The sequence below is a fragment of the Sphaeramia orbicularis genome, chromosome 12, assembly GCF_902148855.1.
Source record: "Sphaeramia orbicularis chromosome 12, fSphaOr1.1, whole genome shotgun sequence".
Lineage (NCBI taxonomy): Eukaryota > Metazoa > Chordata > Actinopteri > Kurtiformes > Apogonidae > Sphaeramia > Sphaeramia orbicularis.
The window spans coordinates 19946777-19972674 of NC_043968.1; the positions used below are offsets into that span (position 1 = coordinate 19946777).

At 36.7% G+C, this 25898-nt stretch overlaps 2 protein-coding genes across 2 annotated transcripts; both read right to left on the reverse strand.

Moving 5' to 3' along the window:
• Positions 1–6648: 6648 nt before the first annotated feature.
• cox5ba (cytochrome c oxidase subunit 5Ba) lies at positions 6649–10858 on the reverse strand. Its single transcript, XM_030150506.1, has 4 exons — positions 10712–10858; positions 9650–9720; positions 8052–8151; positions 6649–7181 (listed from the first exon to the last, which is right to left on the reverse strand). Exons 1-4 carry the CDS (start codon positions 10806–10808, stop codon positions 7069–7071), a joined length of 381 nt encoding a protein of 126 aa, XP_030006366.1. The 5' UTR covers positions 10809–10858; the 3' UTR covers positions 6649–7068.
• Positions 10859–11919: 1061 nt separating this feature from the next.
• Positions 11920–22320, reverse strand: dbnla (drebrin-like a). Its single transcript, XM_030148412.1, has 15 exons — positions 22019–22320; positions 21800–21855; positions 21607–21719; positions 21434–21508; positions 19050–19196; positions 18886–18963; positions 18651–18802; positions 17810–17864; positions 17149–17214; positions 16613–16724; positions 16298–16528; positions 15420–15491; positions 12534–12622; positions 12322–12391; positions 11920–12179 (listed from the first exon to the last, which is right to left on the reverse strand). The coding sequence occupies exons 1-15, from the start codon at positions 22099–22101 to the stop codon at positions 12043–12045; spliced, it is 1536 nt and encodes a 511-aa protein (XP_030004272.1). The 5' UTR covers positions 22102–22320; the 3' UTR covers positions 11920–12042.
• Positions 22321–25898: the final 3578 nt, after the last annotated feature.

Below are 25898 nucleotides of genomic sequence, written 5' to 3' on the forward strand. Positions count from 1 at the left end.
ATATTCTGTAGGTGACCCCTGAACTAAATGACTTTGAGATCCTTCACTGTTAAGATCTTCTACAAATTCATCCCACAGACCAGATTGGACCTTTTAGTGGGCTGGTTTTGGTCTGCGGCCTGCATGTTTGACACCCCTGCTGTAAACTATGTCTATTTCTAACTTTTCCAAGTTTTCAAAAGAAGACATTTTTATCTAAAAAGGCCATGTGATGCAAGAAAGAACCATAAAATTCTGGATGTAAACATGCAGAAAATACTGTTGAAAAGGTCAGACACCCTTTGCATCCTACCAGGTGTGAGGGCAGAGAAAAGCTCACAGAGTACAACCAAGACATGTCGATCACAATGCAGCATGCATGTGCACCTCGCTGTCACAAATGTAGCCACAGTAAGGTGTGATTGACAGCCGGGATCAGAGGGCGGCCATAAAAGAAGAAGAAGATGGAGACTTGAAAGAGCCGGATGCACAGTATGAGCTGGGAGGAGACAGCATGTCAGTTTAGTAAGTGGAATGTTACTAATTAGAAGCTACAAAGGTTACTGACTGAAGAGTTTGGAAACAAGCTTCAGGGAGAGTTCTGCTGGAGCTGAACGAGTGCTGGGGGTGTGAAAATGTGTAAAGAATAAAACTGTGTCACTTATAAGAAAAACTTTTAAATATGGTGTGAATTGGGTTTTGACAGCACCACCTAACCAAGATTTATTTTCACTTCCACAGAGTTTATGTAAAAGGAAACCAAATAGTCCTTTCTCCTGGACCACAGTTTGGGTGGATGTGTCCGACAGGGGCTTAAATACTGGATCTACTTCATAAAAAAATCATCCATCCATCCATCCATGCACCCACCCACCCAAACATCTATCTATCTATCTATCTATCTATCTATCTATCTATCTATCTATCTATCTATCTATCTATCTATCTATCTATCTATCTATCTATCTATCTATCTATCTATCTATCTATCTATCTATCTATCTATCTATCTATCTATCTATCTATCTATCTATGCACCCACCCAAACATCTATCTATCTATCTATCTATCTATCTATCTATCTATCTATCTATCTATCTATCTATCTATCTATCTATCTATCTATCTATCTATCTATCTATCTATCTATCTATCTATCTATCTATCTATCTATCTATCTATCTATCCATCCATCCATCCATCCATCCATCCATCCATCCATCCATCCATCCATCCATCCATCCATCCATCCATCCATCCATCCATCCATCCATCCATCCATCCATCCATCCATCCATCCATCCATCCATCCATCCATCCATCTTCAGTATTTCAACAGGAACAAGAACCAGGTGAACTTCTCATTGAATGTGTGTCTACTAGACCTTCATTTTTCCACAGAAATGTCCCAGATGGAAAAGCAGAAGTGAAGATGACTGAGCTCTCATTTAAAAGGTAGATAGTTATTAAGTAGTAGTACTGTTTAATTTATTTCGAACATGTAGAAAGAAGGAGAACTTCAGAGCTCAATAAATGGATCAGTCAATCAATACAGAAAATAGAAACATAACAGAAATAGAAAGGAACAAATACAATATGTCTCCATATTAAAAAAGGAGTGGAAGAAGTAAATACATATTTAATCCAACCCCTAATCCTAAATTACTATTCATTCATTCATTACAAACACACACACACACACATATACATATAAATACACACATCCGATCACGGAAAACGTTATTAGACCATCCTTGTTTTCTTCAATTTCTTGTTCATTTTAATGCCTGGTACAACTAAATGTACATTTGTTTGGACAAATATTATGATCACAACAAAAATAGCTCATTGGAGTTTAATTTAAGAGTTGATATCTGTCCGTTTTCCATGTTTTTTTGTTTTTTTTTTTATAATAACCAAAATCACTTCAGTTTTTACATCAATATCTATGGCATTCTGCCAAAACAGTGCTTTTAGGCATTCCATGTTTTCTTTTGTCTGTTTTAGTCACATGATACACACAGGAGTTAGTACTTGATTGCATAACCATTGTTTTTGATGACTTTTGATGGTCTAATAATTTTTTTACATGACTGTAGATACTATACACTCCCCATAAAGTTGTAATAATTTTGTTTTCAGACATATTCCTCTTTTTCTACATCAGTAATCACCTTTGACCAGGTCTAATGATTACATACCTGTTATACTTTATCAAAAATAAATCACATTGTCATAATCATTTTATGAGAAGAGGTACAAACATTTTACTATATCAGCGACAGTGTGCTTACACTTTCATACAGACATACAGACGCGGAAAAATTATTAGACCATCAAAAGTCATCAGAAACAATGGTTATGCAATCAAGTACTTACTCCTGTGTGTACCATGTGACTAAAACAGACAGAAAAGAAAACATGGAATGCCTAAAAGCACCGTTTTTGTCAGTACAATGCCATAGGTATTGATGTAAGAACTGAAGTGATTTTGGTTATTATCAAGAAAACACGGAAAATGGATAGATATCAGCTCTGAAATGAAACTCTTATGAGCTATTTTTGTTGTTTTCATTATATCTGTCTAAACAAATGTACCTTTAGTTGGACCAGGCATTAAAATTCTGTTGGGTTTCTGTAAATTGACTTAGAGTCTGGTTTTGACCAACTCTATATATAAAATGTCAAGAGATAACTTTTTTTGTGATCTGGCGCTATATAAATAAAATTTGATTGATTGAGTGATTTAATTGGTTTTCCCCTGTAAGTCACTTTGGAAAAAAGCGTCTGCCAAATGCATAAACATAAACATAAACATAAAATGAACAAGAAACTGAAGAAAACAAGGGTGGTCTAATAATTTTTTTCCGGGACTGTACATCCATAACCATTTATTTATTTATTTATTTATTTATTTATTTATTTACTTATTTACTTACTTACTTATTTATTTATTTCCATACAAGCACTTACCCTGGAAAACACACTGTAATGACTTAAACTATACATTCAACTTAAATAAAGCCCATACTTTGATCAGTAAATTCTCAGCTGCTGTAATATATCTTGCTACACAACTGTACAACTGCAGATCCTAAAAGCTTTAACCGCTGTATTATTAAAACTGAAGTCTCTTGTCATCCAACTTGTGTATGTTGGTAAGTTTGTAGAAACTGTCAAAGTGTCAACGTCTCATCCTGAGTTTTCTTCAGCGCTCTGTGAAGTGTGATCACGTCTGCAGTCGCCTCTGCTCAGTTGGAGCTGGTCCTGATGCCGTAGTCTTCTGCACCGGTCAATAGGAGCTAAAATCCACCGGCTCAGATCAGTTTGGATGGACAAAAACACTCTGTGTGAGGACCTAGCATCTTTAGAAAAGCCAGAAAATTAACTTCAAGTATGTGCATTAGGCCAAATGGGAATGGAAGATAAATGCTCCTGAGTCTTCATTAGGGCAAAAAAATATATTTCTTGTTGATTTACCAGCTACAGATACTGACCGTCTCCACCTTGAAGAATTAGAAAAAAAGTGAAGAAAAAAAGTAAAGGTCAGATCATGGCTCTACTTCCAACAAAAGCAAGAGTCCAGTTACAAGTACACAAACACATTATAAACTTTGCTTGAGTGTGTCATTTTCTAATTAAATCACTTGATAATAAATTTGTCTGAACAAGCATCTGTCATGTTCAACTCCAGTCAGAACGTTCTCATGAATCATGGGAGAATTTACTGGTACGTTCTGCCACTGGCTTATTATACTTTAAAAAAAGAAAATTTGAGCCTGGGGAGATTTTGCAGAATTTGTCTGGAGGAAATGTCTGACTGTGGCAGCACAGATGCACTATTGACTTTCTTTAAGAGGCAGAAATAATAGTCAAAGAGGCCAGGGTCCATTTGGGGCCATTTTGACTGACAAGATGTAATTAGTCTGTCTATAAAGGTGGCTAAGGACAAAGACGCCTCAGATCTGACTCACTGTGTTTGCTTTAAGATCCAGTAGAGCCCGCTGCTGTGTGCGGTGAAGGTTTCTGTACTTTATGCTGCACATCAACTCCAGATACTGTGGAGTCTTACTGCTTTTTGTTTTAACCCTGTAAAGCCTGAACCATTACATTATTGACAGTAAATCCCAGTTCTTTGAAACCAGAGCCTTTATCGATCCTTCTGAACAACCAAAAAAATGTTTTTTCAAATATCAATTTCCATGTATGAGTTTCAACTTTGAATCATATTTGATACATCGGGTCTCAATGGTCAAATTTTATTTTTTTAACAAACAAAAACATAACAAATTGGTTATAGAATTTTCATATTTACCCAAGAATAACTGAGCTATAGCACATCTTATAGTGACATTATCTAGATGGTTTGTTTTTCTTTTGTTTGTTGTGGAGCTGTTCTTTTGTTTCTGTTTTTTGGGTTTATTTATTTATTTATTCTTTTTTCTGCTGTTGTTGTTGTTGGTATAATTATTGCTATTGTAATTGTTTTATATTGTGTGCTGTAGTTGAATTTTAGTGTTTGTGTTGTTGAGTTGAGTGTATGTACATCCTGTTTGTTTGAGCGAGTTGTGGGAAATTGTGGTGCTTTGTTTTTATGTTGTTAATGACCCCAGGAAGAGTAGGTGCTGTGGTGTGCAGCAGCTAATGGGGACCAAACTAATAAACTAAACTAAAATAAACTGGTAACTCCTTTTCAAAATTGGCAAAGTTCTGCCTCCTTCCTCCTAATTAATGACAGTCTCATAGTGTCATTGGAAAGGCTTCTGGTGAATGAATTTCTCCCCCTGGTGGATTATCCGTGTATTGCATGTATCTAATTGTATACATCAGGTTTTTCAAGAAAACAAATATCACACTGATCATGTAGAGGGCTTCATAACTCATGTATCAAATATGATACGTTTGGCTTTATAGGGTTAATGGCTGAGAAAGGATCGTCTGGTATGTTTAGGTGACATAAAAGTTAATGTTCAGATTAAGTGGTTTATCCAGATCCCTTGTGCATAAAAGGTGTTGACACAGAACAATGAGCTGCTGCTGCTGAAGTCCCTCCAGCATCTGTGTAAAGGTCACAGGGGTCAGTGATATATGCGTTTAAGTCAGTGTTATTGTTGTCATGTTTAGGACTGCTTTTATTTTTATTTTTTGTAAAACACTTTTCATAACTCATCTTCTGAGCTTTGTTTGAGTATAACATACTGCTCTGTGTGTTATCATTTTATCTTCCATTCTTTTTTTGTTCTCTCTCATTTTTAAACATGTTTTGTGACCATTTATGTCTACATTTACAGGGAATTTTTTTTCATTTTTAGTGCCTTTTGTTTCTACAGTTCAGTTCACATTTCTTAAAATATCTTAAAAGTCTTTTATATTAGCATCTGAATCACTTTGTTAATTATGAATCAATGTTTCTCTCCCCGGTAAAACTTCCATTTATTAAGACAAAAACTGAGCCCTTACATAATGCTTGTCTGTCTGCATCAATCAATAGCGGATGGTTTTGTGTTTTCAGGCTCTTTTAAAGCTTATTTATAGACGCTGAAGCATCATGATGCTTCATTCCCAACAGTACTGTTCTTACTGACAGCTACTCATGCTCTACCTCTGTGTGCTGACACCACAGACACGACCCGTCAATCATCTCTCATTCTTCTCACAGAGTGAAGGGACTCTCAGCTCATTTCCCTAAAGGGTGATCATTAAACTTTCACTATTTTCTATGTACATAGTTATTATAGTGTGACAGGCTTAATTTTTCATTTCTCAGTGTTGATGCTAAAATAGAAGTGGGAATCACTGACAGGGTCACCCTTCAGCCCCCTGCAGCTTCAGAGTCAGTGTTGACAGAATCGCAGTTGCATTATGGTAGATGCTCTCGTCTTTTCTTAGACTACATTTCTTAGTTGGCCGTACAAGAGCAAACTGGAAATGATTTACTGTTCACCATCAACACCTGCCTGTGTATTCCTGAATTGTACTTCTGGTAAAACCCACTACACAAAAAAAAACAGTATCAGAATCCTGAAGTTTTACTGCGTGATTTGGTGGTTTCTAATTGTAATCTAGTTACTAGTGGACTTCAGAGTGCAGATGCCTCAGAGACAAGTTATGTAATCATGACACTAGAAGTTTCAAAAAAACAAAAACTGAACACATTTGTTACTGGCGCTCTCTGCTGGTAGAAGCTGATGATGCACAGACATTTTGGCTTCGCTACATGATGTCAGAAGATACCTTATATTTATGGAATAGTTAATATTCTGTCCATTTTTTTGTGCAACAACTGCATCTGCAAAAGACAAGCTGAAGACCTATAAACCTATAGACTGAAGTCTTAACTGAGGATGTTGGATTAAAATTTAACTGAATAATTCTTATGAGGCATTGATTTTTCACAAATTACTCCTGTTTCATATTGCACTGGAAAGTCTATATGTATATGATACACATGCAACAAAGATTCACAAATTATCCTTTTTTTCCCTCTTTCTTTCTGTGAGCAATATTGACACTTAAAAAAAAAAAAAAAAAAAAAAAAAGAACAGTATGCTTTGCATCAATGATGTCTTGTGTAACGTGAGACTTTTTATAATAAAAATTTGAATAAAAAAAGATAATCTAACAGAACAGAAGGTGATGGTATAAACAACACAATACAACAAAGACCCATCAGTTGAAGTTAAAACTTTATTGGTTCAATTAGAGGAGTAAGTGGACCGAGTGTAACATTGTACAGTACATGTGCCAATGTAAACTGCAAGTGAATGGAAATGTTTAAAAAGAAACTGTTGTGTCCCACAACACAAGTGTTCCCTCAGTTCAAGGTAACAAAACAGGTCACGTAAAGCAAAGACTGGTGAGGTTTAGCAGGTAGATCAAGTACTGTAACAGAACAAGTCAAAGACCAAACAGACCAGAACTCACAAATTTAGACCAGAAAGAAGTAGAACTGAAAATGTCCGTAAAAATACCCTTCCTGGAGACTTGATGTCTGTCTGAACCTTCTACATCTTGTTCTAAAGGAATATTTCTTAGAGAAGCAAACACTGTGCAGACACACAGGTCTGTAATAATAGAGGTATGTGTACATTAATGGGGGAGCTCATGGGCCACCAGTTTGTAGTGGGAACCACAGGACGGGCAGCGCTGGGCCTCGCCCTCGTGAAGCCAGAACCAAACCACTGCTGTGTTGTCCTCTTCACCTGAACAGAGGAAAAAAAAAAAAAACATTACCTATTGACAATGCAAGGTGCATAAACATTTAACATGTCATATGTATGTGAAACTACTGACCTCATATTGGTGGATACAAGCATTTTAACTAATGTCTCTAATATACAGCACATCATATCACATGTAACTTGATTACACAGAGAACAGTATCATGAGATCACATTCAGAGTGATTCAATGAATGATACAAACACTGACAGCGATCAAAATACCTCTGTATTTAACAAAAGAGACACATTCAACATGTGACGTTAAGACAATAAAGCTTTTATTTACCAGATTTGGAAGTGTAGTCAGTGACAGTGAAGGCAGTGGAATATCAGTTTTGGCCTATTGTTTGTGGACATTTTGAAATTTTGTGTTAAAATAATTCGTGTACTGCATTTATTTTTTTACAAAGTGGACTAAAACATTCTTTTGTGTTTTCTTTGATATTGTGGAAAATGGATATGAAATGTGTAAATTTAAAGTTGTCCCTGTGCCCAGTTTGGATCCAACAGCTCTTCAATGTCCATTCTGAAGTTACATTACTGTTCAGTGTAGATGCTCAATGTCATTGTTACAGTTTTTGGTGTGGGCAGCCCCTAACACCTGTATATTTATTTATATCCTATAGAAATGGTGAAAAACAACCTCAAGTGAAATCTTAAACCGATTCAGATTTAGGTTGTTTTTACTACAATGATATTCACACCACAATTATGTTTCTGATTTCATCATTTTTAAATTCACTTTCACTACTTACAATGGTTTCTGCCACTTTATATAAATCCATGTATTCTTGTAATGAACATGTAAAGACACTCATGTCAAAGCAGTGTAGGTTCTTAAATAACTTACAGACACATCCCACAATCCTCTTGTTGGTGATGGAGGGAACAAGATGAGGATCGGCTTTGGAGCCAGCATACTCCTTTGGCTTCAACATGTTGTAGGGATCCTAACGTAGAAGGAGAAAGGGGGATTACTTGTGGGGTTTCTTGATTGACAACAGTTATAGAGAGCATATTTAATACTAGACCGACGCAGTATCAATCAGCTGACCAATAATAAAGTACGTTATCTAATGTGGAAAAATACATTACATTTAAACAGTTGATTTCAGGAGGACTTTTCTTGACTCAGTCTACCATACTCTTCTGAAAAATAACATCTTTACAGTGCTAAACCTTGCATTTTGATCAGTAATGTCCACTAAAATTATCATGGCAGCTGATGTTCATTTCTCTGTACACCCTGGCTACAAAAAATAAACCCCATGTCTGAGATGTCTGAGGTTAATTTACCAGGTTGTCCTACAACACAGCTGCAGAACACTGATAACAGGCTCATGACTGACTACTTACTGACTCTGGACATTTCTTATCTGCTAAAGGAATAATTATTTGAGTCCACAGGAGGCCCTCGACATGTCTCTTAGGAGGGTGACAGGTGTCCATGTGATTTAGATCAATACAGGCATGTGGACATTTGGTTTATTTCCTGCAGCTTTCCCAGGTGTTCCAGGGGCAAAATGTATTTGAATTGATCCAGTGTGCAAGTTGAGATCTTTATCACTAAATGCACACCAAGGGTATGGCAGTGTTCCCCTCCAAGGGCTTTGGGGAAACCAAAGAAAAAATATTTGAGATATTTTTTCAATAATTTACATTTTCCTTTAGTTCAGAGTGAAAGTGCATTGCGCTGTCAACACGATCCTGACCTCTGCTCTATATAAGAGTGTGAGTTAGTATGTGTGCCGACCCACACTCAAAAGGGAGCACAGCATAGGAAAGTCAAAGTGAAGCTATTGTTACTCAAGTTAATAATACCTCACTAATTTAGATTAAGTGCAAAAACAAAATAAAAGTCCAACAAATATTAAGCAATTTAAAACTCTGAACTGCATGTCTGAAGGTTGGGAAAAAAATACCAGTTTTTTCTTCAAACTGACCCACTCTGAACCAAGTAACAACTGCCTGAGGAGGACAGGCTTCAATCATCTTGGATGTCAGAGGGGAAGCACTCATCCTGACAAGGCCAATACTGGAAAATTTTGGTGTAAAACTAAGCAAATATACACTTAACTGAACATTCTATACTTAGTGTCACCAGTTTTGTGGTACCCGGTTTGCAATCAAACTCAGAGCAACAACTATGAAGAAGTGAACTAGAAAAATAATGAAAATATTTTTGGTTTTAAGAATGTTGTAAGGGTTGTGTAGGTGTCGACAGGGAGTTGTGAAAATCAACTCCTGGTGTAAAGAGGATTTCTACAAGTTTGTATTGTCACATCAACAGCATCACCTGTTTTCACCAACATATCACCAAAATATTTACTCTGGACCCATTTATTCATATTTTATTTATGAACTTTATGAGAGAGAGAGAGTGAGAGTGTGTGTGTGTGTGTGTGTGTGTGTGTGTGTGTGTGTGTGTGTGTGTGTATATGATCATACCGTTCCATCCTTCATGGCCCTCATGATAATCTTCTCCATTCCTGTGGCTTGTTCCTCATCAGAGGGAATCCCTATGAAGAGGTCATGAACACATTTAGGAAAAGAATAGTCCATGGATACAGTCATAATCAATCATCCTAGGAGTTTAAACTAACTGCAGTCAGCCCACCTATCAAGAGAGGTGAGGCAATGTATATGTCAGGGTAGAGACTGCGATCTGGTAGGATCGGCGATTCTACCAGTAGAAACTCGATCAGAGTCTCTACTGGTAGAATCGCCGATCCTACCAGATCGCAGTCTCTACCCTTACATATATACAGTCTGCAAAGAAAACCATAGAATATTAAAAACTTTCATTTATATAGCACCTTTCATGGTACCCAAGGTCACTTGACAAAGAAAAAAACAGGGAGGAAAAAGGATTGTTGGGGTTTGGGGTCAAAGTACTTGGTGAAGAGAAATGATATGAGGTGCTCTTTGAACATGGGTAGGTATGAGGCAGAGTGTACATGGAGCAGTAAACTGTTCCAGTGTGGGAGCGTTGACAGAGGAAGCTCTGTCCCCTAAACTCCTGCATGTAATCATTGAAGCTAAAGTTACGCTAGACTATATGTGATTATCTTAGGTTAGTAACTATCAATATCATTATTCAGTATTTGAATGTTACAACAGATGTGTAAACTATCTCCATGACACATAACGTCGACTAATAAAAACTAAGCTTAGGCGTTAATATTATGGCAAATCAGCGTTAGCACAAGGCTAACATTAGCTGACACGTTTTTATCAATATTGAAAACGTTGATATTCGCGCAACAGTAGTTCCCTACTAGACAATTAGCAGTATAGTCGATACATGCTTAAACGAAATGTGTATAATGCCTTTTCCACAAAACAACGGACTTTGTATTTAAAGAACTTGAAACATTTGACCTCTCAGCTTATGATACGGCAATGCTAACTCTGCTAATGCTAACGCGTTACAGACTTCCGCCTATGACTGCCAGTTTTTTCTCTAAATCATATTCGGTTTATGTGGTCCATTATTCATTTTGTTCTCACCTCCAGCTGCCATCCCGCGGGTCAAAACAGGGACCCGGGTAGCCCGGCAGGTTGTGGCGGCCCTGTAAGCTGAACGGAGCAGTAACCTTGCAGCCATTTCTCCTTCTTTAGCACTAAAGTGTCGACGCACAGTGATGACGTAGATAATTTAATGACAGTCGCTGAGTTTCAGCGTCAAACGTAGCGTTTGGAAGTTAAGGGTAGTTCAGCTGTTAAAGTAAGCCTGAGTATTAATGTAAGTAACAAAGTTTATTTTATTATCCAGGAACATATTTTGTGAACGCAAGAATTACACAAGTTAAGCTACCCAAACATCATTTATATTTAATTACCTGCTAACTTAGAGCAAATAATTTTACTTCTTCCTACCTCAGTCTGTAAGATAGTAGGTTAACTAACCAGTATGATTCACGAAAAGTAATTTCTGTTGTATTTACTTTTTATTAAATAAACAATAAACACATTTACCACAAAGTCATCTTACCACAGCTGTGGAAAAAATAAGCTGAGGCACGGCTTTGACAGTAAATGTATCAATAAGAACAATAGGGACCTATAGAGTATACTCTAAAATAAATGATACAGTCCTCTGCTATTGATGCCTGAGTTATCAAATATGTTTGTCAAAATTTTAATTGGTAAAACAAATTAATCTCGCCTCGCAGTCATTCATCTAGTTCTTTGAACACAGTTGTTTGTCGCAGGCTGATGACGTCACAGGTGACCTACGACGTCTAAATGTAATTAAATATAAGTGATTTTTATTGTTTGTGTCATGGTTTGGCATATTTATTTACGTATAGTCATCAGTTTATGCATATGCGTATATTTAAATGTAGCTTTATCATCCCCAAATCACAATGATTGTTTATGTATTGTGTATTGAAACAAACAAAAAGAAGAAAAACACATGGCAAGTCGGCAGTAAATTTTTTGCTTACTAGTTAATAATAAGCAATTAATAATTGGATATATTACTTATTGGAGTGTGCACAACAGGGTTTTAGTTATTAAGGTGGAATCCTGTTTAAACCTTTCATATGAAATAATTACAAAACACAAATCTTTTGCTGTCAAAGCAAAAATTAGTCCTGTTTCTATGCACCACTTTGGAGAAATTACATTTATTGTGATTTTTACAACAACCTGTTAATCCAGTGAAATGAGGAGGTATCATAAAGGAGAGACAAGACTCATATGACATGACAAACAAGTTAAAACACATACTGAGTAATTTAATCAATTGTCTGTCATCACAGAGGTCTTTTTTAATTAAAAAAATGCATGCACCAGTACCATATGTTTACAGTGATATAAAAATCCACGGACAATTAGAGAAGCTCAACGTAATTAGCCGGGAACATGCCATAGTGTCCGTCAGGTCCATAACCCCTCCACCAGCCGTCATCTATCATTTCTATCCCAGTTATCATGTCACCAGGGTCAAAGGTGATCTCAGTGTCATCCGCTGTGGAGGAGACATAATGATGAGATGAGCAGTGTACAGTATTCACATCCTTGAGGACAAATGCATCATTTCATGTGCAGGTCATGACCTGTGTGTGCGCGTGTGTGTGTGTGTGTGTGTGTGTGTGTGTGTGTGTACGTACCAGCCTGGTAATCATACAGAGCTTTAGCACAGATGTTCTGTTCTCCAGCTTCCACATGGTGTTCTTCACCCTTATTATTTAAAAGTATTTCACATTATTTTCAGATGTGAAAGCAACGAAGATGTACAGAGTATCTACTGTAATATCATCAGACACAGAAGGATGATGAAAAATAGGTTAAATTGGAGACCATAATAGCATAGTGGACCTACCGCTGCAGTGTCTATATTTTCATACAGATCCTCCTCCTCCGTCCTGTGTGTCTGTGGTGACTCATACAAGTCTTCAACTGGAGATTTAGCTACAGTTGGGATAGCACAAATAATGGAAGTTGAAATTGAGTTTAAACATTTTTTTTTTTTACATAAATAATGTAAAAACCTTTTGGATGGTGATATTCCTGTATACTTCTTTATGGTGCTTTGTGCAGTACATGGTTATTATGAGTTTTAATTGCTTTATTGATAAACTATTTTCTCTCATCCACTTAATGTTGATACTCGTTCTTTAACTGCATGAAACCATCAGTTTATTTATTAGACATTTGGAGTTGCTGAGTGTGGAAACATACTTTCAAACAGCACAGCTATTTTTTTTTTTTTTATATTTCAGTTATCAGTGGGAACAGAAAAAGCATGCTCATTAGAGTTAAAGCACAAAAGAATTATAGAATGTTCTTGCAGAAAAAAACCCCCATCTATATCATTAATCCAGAATTCATGTTTTTTTTTTACTCATGAGTCAAAGCAGTGATTTGTCTTCATCATTCATCATGATTTGCTGTGTTTTTTAAGTTTATAAATATGGGTGTCATCCCTCCACATTCTATATTTTTGTCATTTTTGGATTCACAAAAACATCAAACTTATCTTCTTAAAGGGACTATATGTAGTCTTTTATTAAAAATGACATAAAAATATCCTTAGAGTATTTTGAGGGAAAAAAAGCTCTGGCAAAGACACCGATGTATAGTGTTATAACAGGGGTTCCCAAAGTGGGATACATGTACCCCCAGGGGTACTTGGAAGAAGCCCTGGGGATACAAAAATACATTAAATAAGTCATCATGTACCGAATACAAAATAAATAATGAGAATTAATGCTGAAATATAAAACACAATAAATACATTCATATAATAGTTTTATTGTCAATCATCTTGTTTAAGCTTTGGTAACATTTTAAGAACATTTCTATTTTAAATTATTCAAAATTACTTTATTTGAGTAGCTAAGTAATTATTTTTTGTTGATGAAAGGTTCATTTATTAATTAATGACTGATCCAATATATTTATTTTTCTTATCAATGAAAGGGGGCATTTTCAGTTTATATATACTTTTATATATAACAGTCAAATATATGTTGTTTGTTTTCAAAGTTTTGAAAATATAAACAGACATCTTTGGCACAAGAACAAATTTTGCCAATTTTTTTTTTTAATCAAAAAGAGAATTGGGGGCACATGGCTAAAAAAGTATATTTCAGGGGGTACTCCACTGTAAAAAGTTTGAGAACCACTGTGTTACAGAATCTGTTCACATTGACGTGTCAGTGGATTTATGTGACCACTAGAGGGAGTAGTGAGTCCCACTGTTGATCTCCCACGATGAGGAAAACTAACACCACTGGGCCTTTGACCAAACTGACCAGTAGTAATGATGTGGGATGAGAACAGCTAAGAAACAACTTTTACAGTCACAGAAAGTAGCAAAGTGATAAAATCTAGAAGCGCTGTTGTTTTTCACCACTGGACACAGCTTTAAATGAGAAGAATGGAGTTTGATGCTGAAATCACAGCGTTTCTTCTACAGGAACTACAACCCTTACGCTTTTTTCGGGTAAAAAGTAGTGTAACGCGTTACTGCTTTTCTTAAGGACAGATTTGACAAGTGTCACGTACAATTTTTTTCCCCAAAATTTTTTTTAAGCCCTAAGAATTATATGCATGCTCCAAACCATCAGGCATGCGCAAACACATTCTTTTCAATGTAAACATCCAGTAGTGAAACAGCTGCACCTGCGCAATAGTCACGGGCTCTCATTTCACCTCGTTTCACTAGTTTAACTAAACAAGAGTTGGACAAAATGACAAGCCCTTATGTATTTTGTGTTCACCTCTATGCCCATAAGATGTATGGAGGCTATGTTTTTTTCATATTGTTTGACAGGGCTTAGTGGTGGTGTTGAAGCCTATAGTAGTCCAATTAGAGGTAAGATCTTAAGCCCAAGCCTGAGTCCGAGCCCGACCCAACCCGAATTTCGGGCCGGGTCGGGCCTAAAGTGTCAATCATTACGTTCGGGTCGGGTCGGGCCGGGCTCTCTGCCTCTCTCTCTCTCTTAAAGTGCCGCGCTAGATTCTTAAGGACGTACTGCTGCTGTGGTTTATGGCCCAATTTTCAACCCGTCAAAATGACGGACGGCCTTAAATTTTTCCCATCAACTCTTAAAAAAATCCGTCAATGATGGAAAATTGTCGGTTAATGTAACCTCTGCAGACACAGAAATATAAAAGATGTAAATGTTTATACAGTCTTGTTTAACTTAGATTTCGTTACAAAAGACAGGCTTTAATTTGTTATCATAAATCACCCCTCCTCCTCCCGAGTCCTCACAAATAAAATATGAAATTTCGGGTTTGCTTCGGGCTCGGGCCTGCAAATCAAGTTAATTGGTCGGGCTCGGGCTGGGTCGGGCTTTAATACCCGCGGGCCTGGGTCGGGTCGGGCTGGATTTTTTAGGCCCGATCTTACCTCTAAGTCCAATGCTTTCTTGTCAAGTGCTCTGTTTGTGGCATTTTTATAACAAAGAGCACAAAAGAAATACCTGTTATATCCTCAATAGTAGAACTTTATGTAGTCCTGCACATTTAGGAACAGGTATGTGGTTCTGCCCAAAGTTCAACAACATAAAAGTAACACAGAAGTAACAATTAATGTAAAAAGTTACTATCCATGAAGGGCAACAAAGTAAAGTAATGGATTACTTTTTCAAGAAGTAATGAGCAAAAGTTACTTTTTAAAAGTAACTTCCCCAACACTGTGTATAATCCCTTTAATGAAGCTAATTCTTATTAATCCTTTCCTCTGAATGCCTCTTACCTGATGTGGTTTCATCTTCTCCTTCATCATCAAACTCATCTGACCATTCCTCTTCTTCAGTGTAAATAGCATCTGTGCACATCAATGAACATAAGTTATTGAATCGAAACTTTGTTGTTTTTGTGTATGTGTGTGTGTGTGTGTGTGTGTACGTGTGTGTGAGCACTGTGTGTGTGTGTGTGTGTAGGTGTGTGCGTGTGTGTGTATATATATATATATACAGGGTGGGGAAGCAAAATTTACAATGAACATTTAGTTGTTTTTTCTCAGCAGGCACTACGTCAATTGTTTTGAAACCAAACAAATATTGATGTCATACTCATACCTAACACTATTATCCATACCTTTTCAGAAACTTTTGCCCATATGAGTAATCAGGAAAGCAAACGTCAAAGAGTGTGTGATTTGCTGAATGCACTCGTCACACCAAAGGAGATTTCAAAAATAGTTGGAGTGTCCATAAAGACTGTTTATAATGTAAAGAAGAGAATGACTATGAGCAAAACTATTACGAGAAAGTCTGGAAGATACTATTAAAGAAGAATGGGAGAAGTTGTCACCCAAATATTTGAGGAACACTTGCACAAGTTTCAGGAAGCGTGTGAAGGCAGTTATTGAGAGAGAAGGAGGACACATAGAATAAAAACATTTTCTATTATGTCAATTTTCTTGTGGCAAATAAATTCTCATGACTTTCAATAAACTAATTGGTCATACACTGTCTTTCAATCCCTGCCTCAAAATATTGTAAATTTTGCTTCCCCACCCAGGATATATTCACAGCTGAAGGAGGGGTGACAACAGGAACAATGTGAGCTGGGAATGAGAGCATGTTGGTTCATTGTGGTGGAAGTGTAAGGTTTTGTTTTGTCTCTGACCTGCAGACTGGACTGGTGAGGGTGCAGTTTCTGCTGGTGTGGGAGGGACTTCTGCAACAAGTGAGTCCAGTAAAACAGGTGAGACCGGTGTCACGGGGGACAGGAGGGTCACTGAAGTGTCTGGAGCAGGACTAGGCGGGAGGACAGGATCTGAGAAGGGTTTGTGTTCAGGCTCCCTCTGGATTTCTTTTTCTGCTTCTCTCTGAGATAGGAATGGACTCTGCAGTTTCCCTGAGGAACAGAGTGCAAACATGAGTCTGTGCGGTCAGTTCAGGGTTCATCATGTCTTGTTTACAGTAGGTTTAGGTGGTTTACCAGGTCTGGATATGACAGGGGACAGTCTGTTGTTGCCGTCAAAGCTTTGCTCCTTCTGCTTGAATACGTCTCTGGGGTTGAATGATCTCTGAGAAATGAGGGATTTTGCTTCCTGTAAGAGACAGTGAGCAGAAAATGAGGGGGTCTGAGCAGTTTTTATGTAAAATATTTTGAAAACATTGGCCAAAATTGCAGCAACAGATACAGAGATAGCTTTAAATTTGAGTATTTATGTATGAATAGGATAATGTACTGTATGTATGTATGACATGATGGTGCATAATGTTATGATACTAACCCAGTAGAGGGACACAGTTTTTATAAGGTTTTAGATTTAAGATATGACTTATGATATCATTAGAGCTTTACAACATTCCACCAAAGACATTACGCCGTTTTCAGAAGTTCCAGATTTTCTGAGTGAAACTGGTAAAAAACAAAGGTAAAATTTCAATAATAATAATAATAATAATAATAATAATAATAATAATAATAATAATAATAATAAAGGGTTAGGTTTTATCATTCATACTCACGTTAGCTTTCTGCACAGATGCAGTAAAACTGATGCCTATCTTCTTGTTTTCCTTTTCTTCATGGTTCTAAAAACACAACATTGTAAACTGCAACATGAATATTTTCAACACAACAGCCCACACTTTCTATTTAATACAGTTAAAAAAATACAGATTTCCAAGATTAGTCAAATGTTTTATACAATCAGTGGTGCTTTAGTGATCTGTTTCCAACATTGCACTTGTTGGTGTTGGATTAGAAAAGACCCAAGGTTATCATCATCCCCTGCACCAAACAACAAGTAATGAAATGAGTATTTCAGGAGCAACTTTTTCATTTAGATATGATTTAAAATACTTGTAGTGCTGTTCATAGTTTATTGTGTTTAGTGCCTGCTATCCTGCACATACAGTCTGTACATATCTTTGTATAATTGTGTATTCTATTACTGATAAGACTGTTTTCATAAGTTTTAAACAAACAGAATAACTGAATGAAACTAATTGAAGCTGTGGATAGAGATAAAAGATGGATCCAAAAGAAGCTCTTAATCCATGATTATGATGGACACCTTGCTGAGACATAATTAATTTATTGCCACGAATGATAGAAACAGCACAAATATGAAAAAAGAGAAGCAGCTCGTAATGAAGTGGAATTATCTTCTTTTTAAATGCTCACCATTCGCTGTTGCTCCCTCTCTCGTTCTTCCTCTTCTCTCTGCCGCTGATAAATCCTGCAACACAAACAGAAAAGTCCGCCATCACCCCTCACTCTTTCTCTGTATGTGAAAGGAGTATTGTAATCGTTTTGTTGTCTGTCTGTTTGTCTGTCTGTCCATTCATCGACATAATTGCATTCTCTGAAGAATGTATTGACATATCCGCACCAAATTTATATTGTGGATGCATCTTGGCATGGAGCAGAAGCTTATTGAAAATAGGTGATCTTGACCTATTTTTTCAAGGTCAAATGGCCTTGTGCAGTAATAATATCTGAGTACTTTCACATATAAATATACGTAATAAGTTTTGCACAAAGACGATGTAATCTGAATTATAGGGCAGTAACTTCCAACAGAATCTTACACTATATTTGGCCGACGGAGATTAAAAGTGTGCAGCGTGCTATGTTTTGTCTCTGTGTTTTTTTCTAATATATATGGGGGTTTTTTTCTGTAGGCTTTTCCCCATCCGTTTTCTCTATATGTGTTTTTTGTCTATATGAGTTTTTTTGTTTTGTTTTTCCTCTGTATGTTTTTTTCTCGATGTGTTATTTTCTCTATGTATGTTTTTTCTCTATGTTTTTATAAGTGTTTTTTTCTCTATTTGTGATTTCTTTTTCTATATGTCTTTTTTGCCCTCTATATATGTTCTTTCCTCTATACACGTCTTTTTTCCTGTGTATATGTGTATGTGTATTTTTTTTTTTCTCTCTGTGTTTTTTTTTCTCTGAATGTGTGTGTTTTTTTCTCTAAATGTGTGTGTTTTTTTCTCTGAATGTGTGTGTTTTTTTTTCTTACTTGTCTTGCTCAATCTGCTGGGCTCTCTCCTTGGCTTTCCTCTCCCTCTCCCTCGTCTGTCTGTCCTCCATCTCTTTTCTCTCTTTCTCCAACACTTTTCTCTCCTGCTCTATTTTTTTGCTCTCCTCCTTCCTCCGAATTTCCTCATCCCTCTGAAAAAAGACAGTTGTATTAACTTTCATCTGACCTGAGGTAAAATATTCCACGTTGGAGATTATGCACATCAATATAAAACCTGAGCTTGGGACCAGAAGTCGTCCTTGTTGGTTTGTTGAATTTCCTCCATGGCATTGACTTTCCGATATACAGAACCCTGTTGAGCCAGCAGAGAATCAGTTCTGAGACCGTACATCATCATCAAAGTGTAATATTTGTGATGTCTCATCTGTGCCTCCTCACCACAGGTCCTCTGGGTACGTCCTTGTATTCTTCTTTGGGTTGTTTGTGGAAATTGAAGCTGGCCCCAGATGCTTTGGACACTTTATCCAAGATGACCCCCGGCTCCACATCATCCTCTGCCCGGGCATTGATGGTCACATGAGCTCCCTGAAATCACACATACATCATAGTTTGTCACCGACTATCAGGATGGATGAGGTTTGCACATGCCCCACTGAGATTTTAACTGGAAACAAACATATTATGTAATGGACAGAAGGAGTTAGAACCTCCTGAGCCCCAGGAAAGTAAAAGTTTTGTCCTTTTTCCATCAAATAATTGTCTTGATTGGAAACAGTGCAACAGTTTTTTCAGATGCATTTTTTTATTTTTTACTTTTCCGGGAATGTCTATTGCAGTGGACAGTGCTTTGGAGTTTGTTTGTTTTTTAAGTAAAGCTGTGAAACTCTTGTTCCCTACAAAGGACCAAAATGCATTGCTGGGTCTCAAGAGGATGTATTACAGTATTCAGTTCAATTCAGTTCAATTCAACTTCTTTTATAAAGCAGTTTTCATGCACAAGGCAGATTCAATGTGCTTCAAAACAGGTATGTAACATAAAAAACAATCCTAAAAAAAGAGAGTGCAAGTCCAAGTAAATAATCATATGTACACACACTTAAACTTAATTAATTAATTAACGCACATACCCGCACGACCACACATGCACACACACAACTCAACAGAACACTGTCAAAAAAAGGTACGTTTCTAACCTTTTTTTAAAAAAATAGCTACTGATGTGGCAAGTTTAACTGTATCAGACAGGGTGTTGCATTTTTGTGGGGCATACATGCTAACTAACACTAGCATAGTGTTGGATTTGTATATTGGGCAAGTAAAGAAACCTGCAGATCTATTTAATCCCAAATATCTGTTGTTTCTCTATTTGACACCACGTAGGGAAACATTTGTGGTTCATAGACCAGGGTTAGTCCTCTTTAAAAAACTTTGCTTCCAAAGGCTTATTTAATGCAATAATATTATCTTAGCATAACAAGTATATAAGGGATAAACAGTAAACATTACGAAATAAATTTATACTTCTTAACCCTTTATCAGGCACTCATAGAAATACTCAGAAATTAAAAAAATCGACCTTAGTGTGTTATTGGAGAACATAATAAGACTTTGTTACTTTTGTGAAATCTTTCAAATGTGTATTTTAGAACATTACACACAGGAAATTTGCTTGTGTAAAATTTACTCAAATTGAAGAAAATTTTACTCTACTCAAGTAACATTTGGTCCCTCTCTAAAAATAATAAAAGTTACTCTTGGGGTAGAGCTCTCCAAACTCAATTTAGAGCCAAATTTATTCTTTTTGAGCAAATTACTTTTGATTCTGGGAAAAAATGCTCAGTAATTTTTCCTGTGCAACATCATAAGTCCTGATCCAGACCCCTGTCCACATCCACATTCTCCCTTCGAACATCATTCCTTACATTAGTACCATTACTTCATGGTACCAAACAAAGCAGGTACACTCACTGTTCATGCAGAGGTGGACCTTACAGACCCTGTAGACCACATTGGACCTGAGATTGTTCCCTCACTGTCCTCACTGTAACTGTTGCTCTCACTGTCTTGTAACGTTTGCGGAAATTACCAAAAATAGTTGCTTGCCCAATAAAGGGTTAAATGATCTCATCGTTGTGCAATACATGTTCAAACTGAAAGTGAATGGGTGTAAATGCCATATTTGGCTTTAGATGCTGGTATGAGTGTATTCTAAACTCTTCTATATTACACTGTTGCCCATAAAGTTAGAATAATTTCGTTTTCAGACACATTCTTCTTTTTATTCCTATTTATACACTTCAATATCACCTTTGACCTGGTCCTATAATTACATACTGAGTCCCAGTTACACTTGATCTATCCAGATTAAATCACATTGTCACAATCATTTCATAAAAAGAGGTAGAAATGTTTGGTTCCAACTTTATGGGCAACAGTGTATTTCACAAGACAAGGGAATAATTGGAGGAATAAAATACTGAACACCGAACCTACCTGTTAAACCTGGATAATCTACATGTTGTGCAATTATTATTCATTATTTATTTTTATAGTATGTAGTTCCTTGAAATAAAAAAAAAATGTTTGCGCTGTTAATAGCTTTTGAGAAATCATTTGTGATGTTAAAGTAAGGCCCATACTGTGGCAGAACCAAGTATCAAATGAATTGTGGTTTGGAGGAGAACAAAAAAGATGAGAATGTTGGTTACAGGATCGCAATACGTTCTTTTGAGAGATGTCATGATGATGCTATTCCTTGAGAAAATAAACTTCGCTTGTGTTTGCCTATGAAACTATGCGGCAGAAGAATAAACCAGCCTCACCTTTAGGAAGCCGGCCATGGAGCTCACATGGTTGGCACATACTCCTTTCCGTGAGCTCTTCACACCCTCACCTGTCTGCATATAAACACACACATGCAGAAAAACTGGTCACAAATTCAGCATTTGTGACTACATTTTAAGCATTTGTCTTTAAATTGCTTATATCTACCCACCCAGTTTATGAGGACGTATTTTGGCAGACCAGAATTGGGGTCCTGGACTCGACAGAAAGCGTACATCACCTTCCCACTGTTCAGTTCCTCTACCATCTCCTCTAATCCGCCTTCTGTACATATGGTTACAAATGGTCTTAATATGAAGAAATAAGTGGCTTTTTTCCCCTGTATGACATTGATCGGATCTTACCTCCTTTTTCTGCAAGGCGAATATCATTACTGTTTCCTTCATATGTAAACAGTGCCCTGGAAACACATAAAAGAGCTTAAAACAGACTAATTAAAGCATACTAGGATTAGAACCTGACTTTTCACAGCAGGATTGTAAATAAGACCTCACTTCACTGATCACACAGATTACAGTCAATAAGGAAACAGAGTTTCAGCGCAGTAGTCAAACAGATCTCACCAGTTCGTATTAGACTTGCCATCCACCACGTCTTTATAAGCAGCCATGAGTTCATAGCCGTTCTTACTCAAATTGACAGACATTTTCTCTGACTTTCTTCATCCACAGTTCAAAATACGCGGCCAGGAAACTGACACAGTGATCCGGCTCAAGATCCAACAGCCTCAGGTGGAACGCTAAAAACTTTTTCTACAAATCCACAACTCAGATCGGACAAGAGGTGCCTCCTTTTAAAAAACACTGCTCAGTATCAGAACAAGTGGAGAGACCGAAGCTCTGATTTACTCTGATTTCTGAAGCAGATTTTCTTCCACTCTGATGTGTCAAACCAGTTGGGGGAGAAGATGTGAACCTGATCGACTGCATTCTTTAAGTTGTTACTCACCACTGAGTTACACAGGAGAGTCATGTGTCTGAATGAAAAAATATGGTGCATCTAGTCATTATATTCCTGCCAGTGTTTTCTTTTATTCTGCTCTACATTTATTGCTATTGACAGTCTGGAAAAATTTCTATTTTACATGTAAATCGACCACAGTGTGTGAGTAAAAGACAAGAGGTGATTTGAGGTAGATGAAGAGCAAAAGGAACATCTACTCCAGATTAACCCATAAAGAAATAAACAGCCACTGGCAACCAAAACCACCGACTGATCTAAACTGTTTAATACCTGCTGATCCACTAATACATATAAACTAGAAGCACTCGGAGAGCGCAGACCTCCACCAAGGCAGATCAGTGCGCTGGATTTGGATGAAAATTTCAGGAAATGTTGATACTGGCACAAGGAACAAATGATTAAATTTTGGTGGTGATTGGGAGTGGGGGATGGGACACTGATCTGCCTTGGCGTTGGTCTGCGCTGTCTTTTCTAGAAAAGCACTTGTAGAGCGCAGACCTCCACCAAGGCAGATCAGTGCACCCCCCACTCCCGATCACCACCAAAATTTGATCATTTATTCCTTGTGCCAGTATCAACATTTCCTGAAATTTTCATCCAAATGCGTCCATAACTTTCTGAGTTATCTTGCACACAGACAGACAGACAAACAGACAAACCAACGCTGACAAAAACATAACCTCCTTGGCGGAGGTAATAATTGGTGTAAACGAGGTGAACGTGGAAACACTGTCATCTTCTACAACACTGATTCACCAGTAAAACCCATAGAGTTTGATAAATGACAGTGGATGGAGACGCTGGATTTATGTTCAGTTAATGATGTCTTTACTGCAAAACTCTTTTTTTCTTAAGTTTTTTCTGTTTTAATATAATACCTTTGAATGAACTTTGAGTTTTCATGAATATCTAAATCAAATATAGGAAATTACATATAGGGAAAACATGATTAACAGTGAAAATTGCAATATATTACAATAAATGGTGATAAATCACTTAAGAAAAGTTATATACAGAGAAAAATTAACCCTTTCATGCAATTATGAGAACCTTGGTCGCAATATTTGTTGTTTTCATTGCTCTTTAGGCATGAAAAGAACATGTGATTTAGTTTTTTTTTTTGTTTTTTTTTAAGGAGTTGCAAAACTGTCCACTCAGCCGGACCCCATGCATGTAATTTTTCAAGCAAAGAAACATGTATTTAAAACCTAATATCAGAAAGTGATATGGAAAAGTATGCAATAAAAACATTTTTAATGCTGCTAATCAGATGTTTTCCCACATTTTAACATACTCTAATACTAGTTATTATTCATTTCATGGAGATAATATGAAAAAAAAAACCCTGTTTTGTTTGTTGATTTACACTAAAACGTGTCACTGCAGATCAGGTTTATCAAGAACAGCATAGTTACAGTAACGGTATGAAATGCACTGTATGGGATGATGCATAAGTGTCCACTTGTGTTGGCTGATATGGAACTAAAAAAATAAAACCCATGAATATACAAGAGAACAGCTGTAGAATAACTGTCCACTGGAGTGACCTCTGTCCATGAAAGGGTTAATCTGGGAACTAACACAAAAGTAGCACTTGGTCTTTATGGGTTAAAGTTGAGGGTTATTATAACAGAAATAGAATAAACTGAAGAAAAAGTGACTTTTTCAGCAAAGATATCAACAACTGAATGCAAAAACAAGTGTCTCCATCCACTGTCATTGATCCAACTCCATGTGTTTTCCTATCAGAATTGGTGGAAAATGCAGTTTATCATGGTCATGGTTTTCATGGTCATCAGATATGACCCATTTAGACGTTCAGAGGCTCCGTAGTGAACATGGAAACACCATCATCTTCTATAACATTGATTCACCAGTAAAACCCAAAAGTTGTTGGATCAGTGTTTTCAGAACAATCATGTGACCTCAGTGAAAGACTTTTACCACAGCAGACATTTTGACTCATTAGTGCAGAAAATGAACATGTATGGTTCCTTTCATTCTCAACGGCTGCATCATATGTAGTGTCAGTTGAAGGGTTGGGGTTTGTTCATGTTCACTCATTTTAAATGGAAGAGACTGCTTTTAGGTTTTGTCCTGCTGCAATAAACTGGACTGCAGGCTTGGAAAAGACAGATTTATGACTTTTAAAGACTTTTTCAACACATCTTTGGTCAAATTTAAGACCTTACATTCACATAAATAACAATCTCGTACTTATACCATGTTTAATCCAACTAATGTTACATTTCCATTTCTAGACGATGAATATTTCTGCCACTGACGTTCAAGATGCTGAAGCTCATACCTGAACCCATGATAGTTGGTGGATCCACTCATCCTCATCTCTGTTATGATGAAATGTTAAATAATAAATACAAATTTGACAAATTCTTTGTAACGATTTCTAAAGCAAATATAGCAGCAACATTTATTTTGTGTCTGTTTTAACTTTTAAGACCTTAAAGTGCCAGATTTAAGGATTAATTATCAATTTTAAGGATAATTAATGGCTTAATTTAGGACTTTTTAAGGACACCCTGTTAAGTGTGAATGTGAGAGCAAATGAATAATGGATCAACAATGTAAAGTTCTTTGGATACCTTGAAAAGTACTATAGAAATCTAATCCATTATTATTATTATTATTATTATTATTATTATTATTATTATTATTACTGACAGTTGTAATTCTATATTTTGTAAAATCAGGTCCTAAAGACTGAAAAAGTTTATGTCTCCTCTTCCTTCTTCTTTCTTCTTCTTTATCTTTGTCAAATTAAATTAAAAGTCTGCAGCTTAAATAATGTATGTATGAATAATAAGTGATAAGATAAGATAAGACAAGGCAAGACGAGGTAAGGTAAGGTAAGAGAAGACAAGACAGGACAGGACAGGACAGGACAAAATAGGCCTTAATTAATCCCCCAAAGGGATATTTCAGGTTTACAGCAGCAAAGTACAAAAGCACACAAGAGCAAAAGAAGAGCAAAATCAAGATAAACACAAATCAAGAAAGCTATATCTACTGTTTACAGCAGCTGTGCACATGCTGATCAGGCCACAGGTTTATTGTACTGTTTATTGTTTGGTTATTCCACAGAATTTTTGGAGCAGTTTTTGTTGTGGACCAGCGATACCTCTCCTTCACACACTTTGGCTGTGTCATCCTGTCACTAATGGAGCTCCTTAGTACAGTGAGTGTGTGTGTGTGTGTGTGTGTGTGTGTGTGTGTTGGAGGGGGTGGGAGTCTACTGACATATAATCTGTTCAAAACCACAGACAGATGTGAACAAAGCAAGAAAAAAGCAGGGGGCAGAGGGCTATTGTTTTTTGTTTTTTGGGATGTGAAATCAACTGAGTGATGTTTCAGATGTTGGCCTGGTTTATAATTCATCCACAGACTCCACAGTGAGTCACATGTTACCACTGGGTGGAGACAAAGAGTCATTATTGGCAGCAGGACATCTGACAAGTGTTT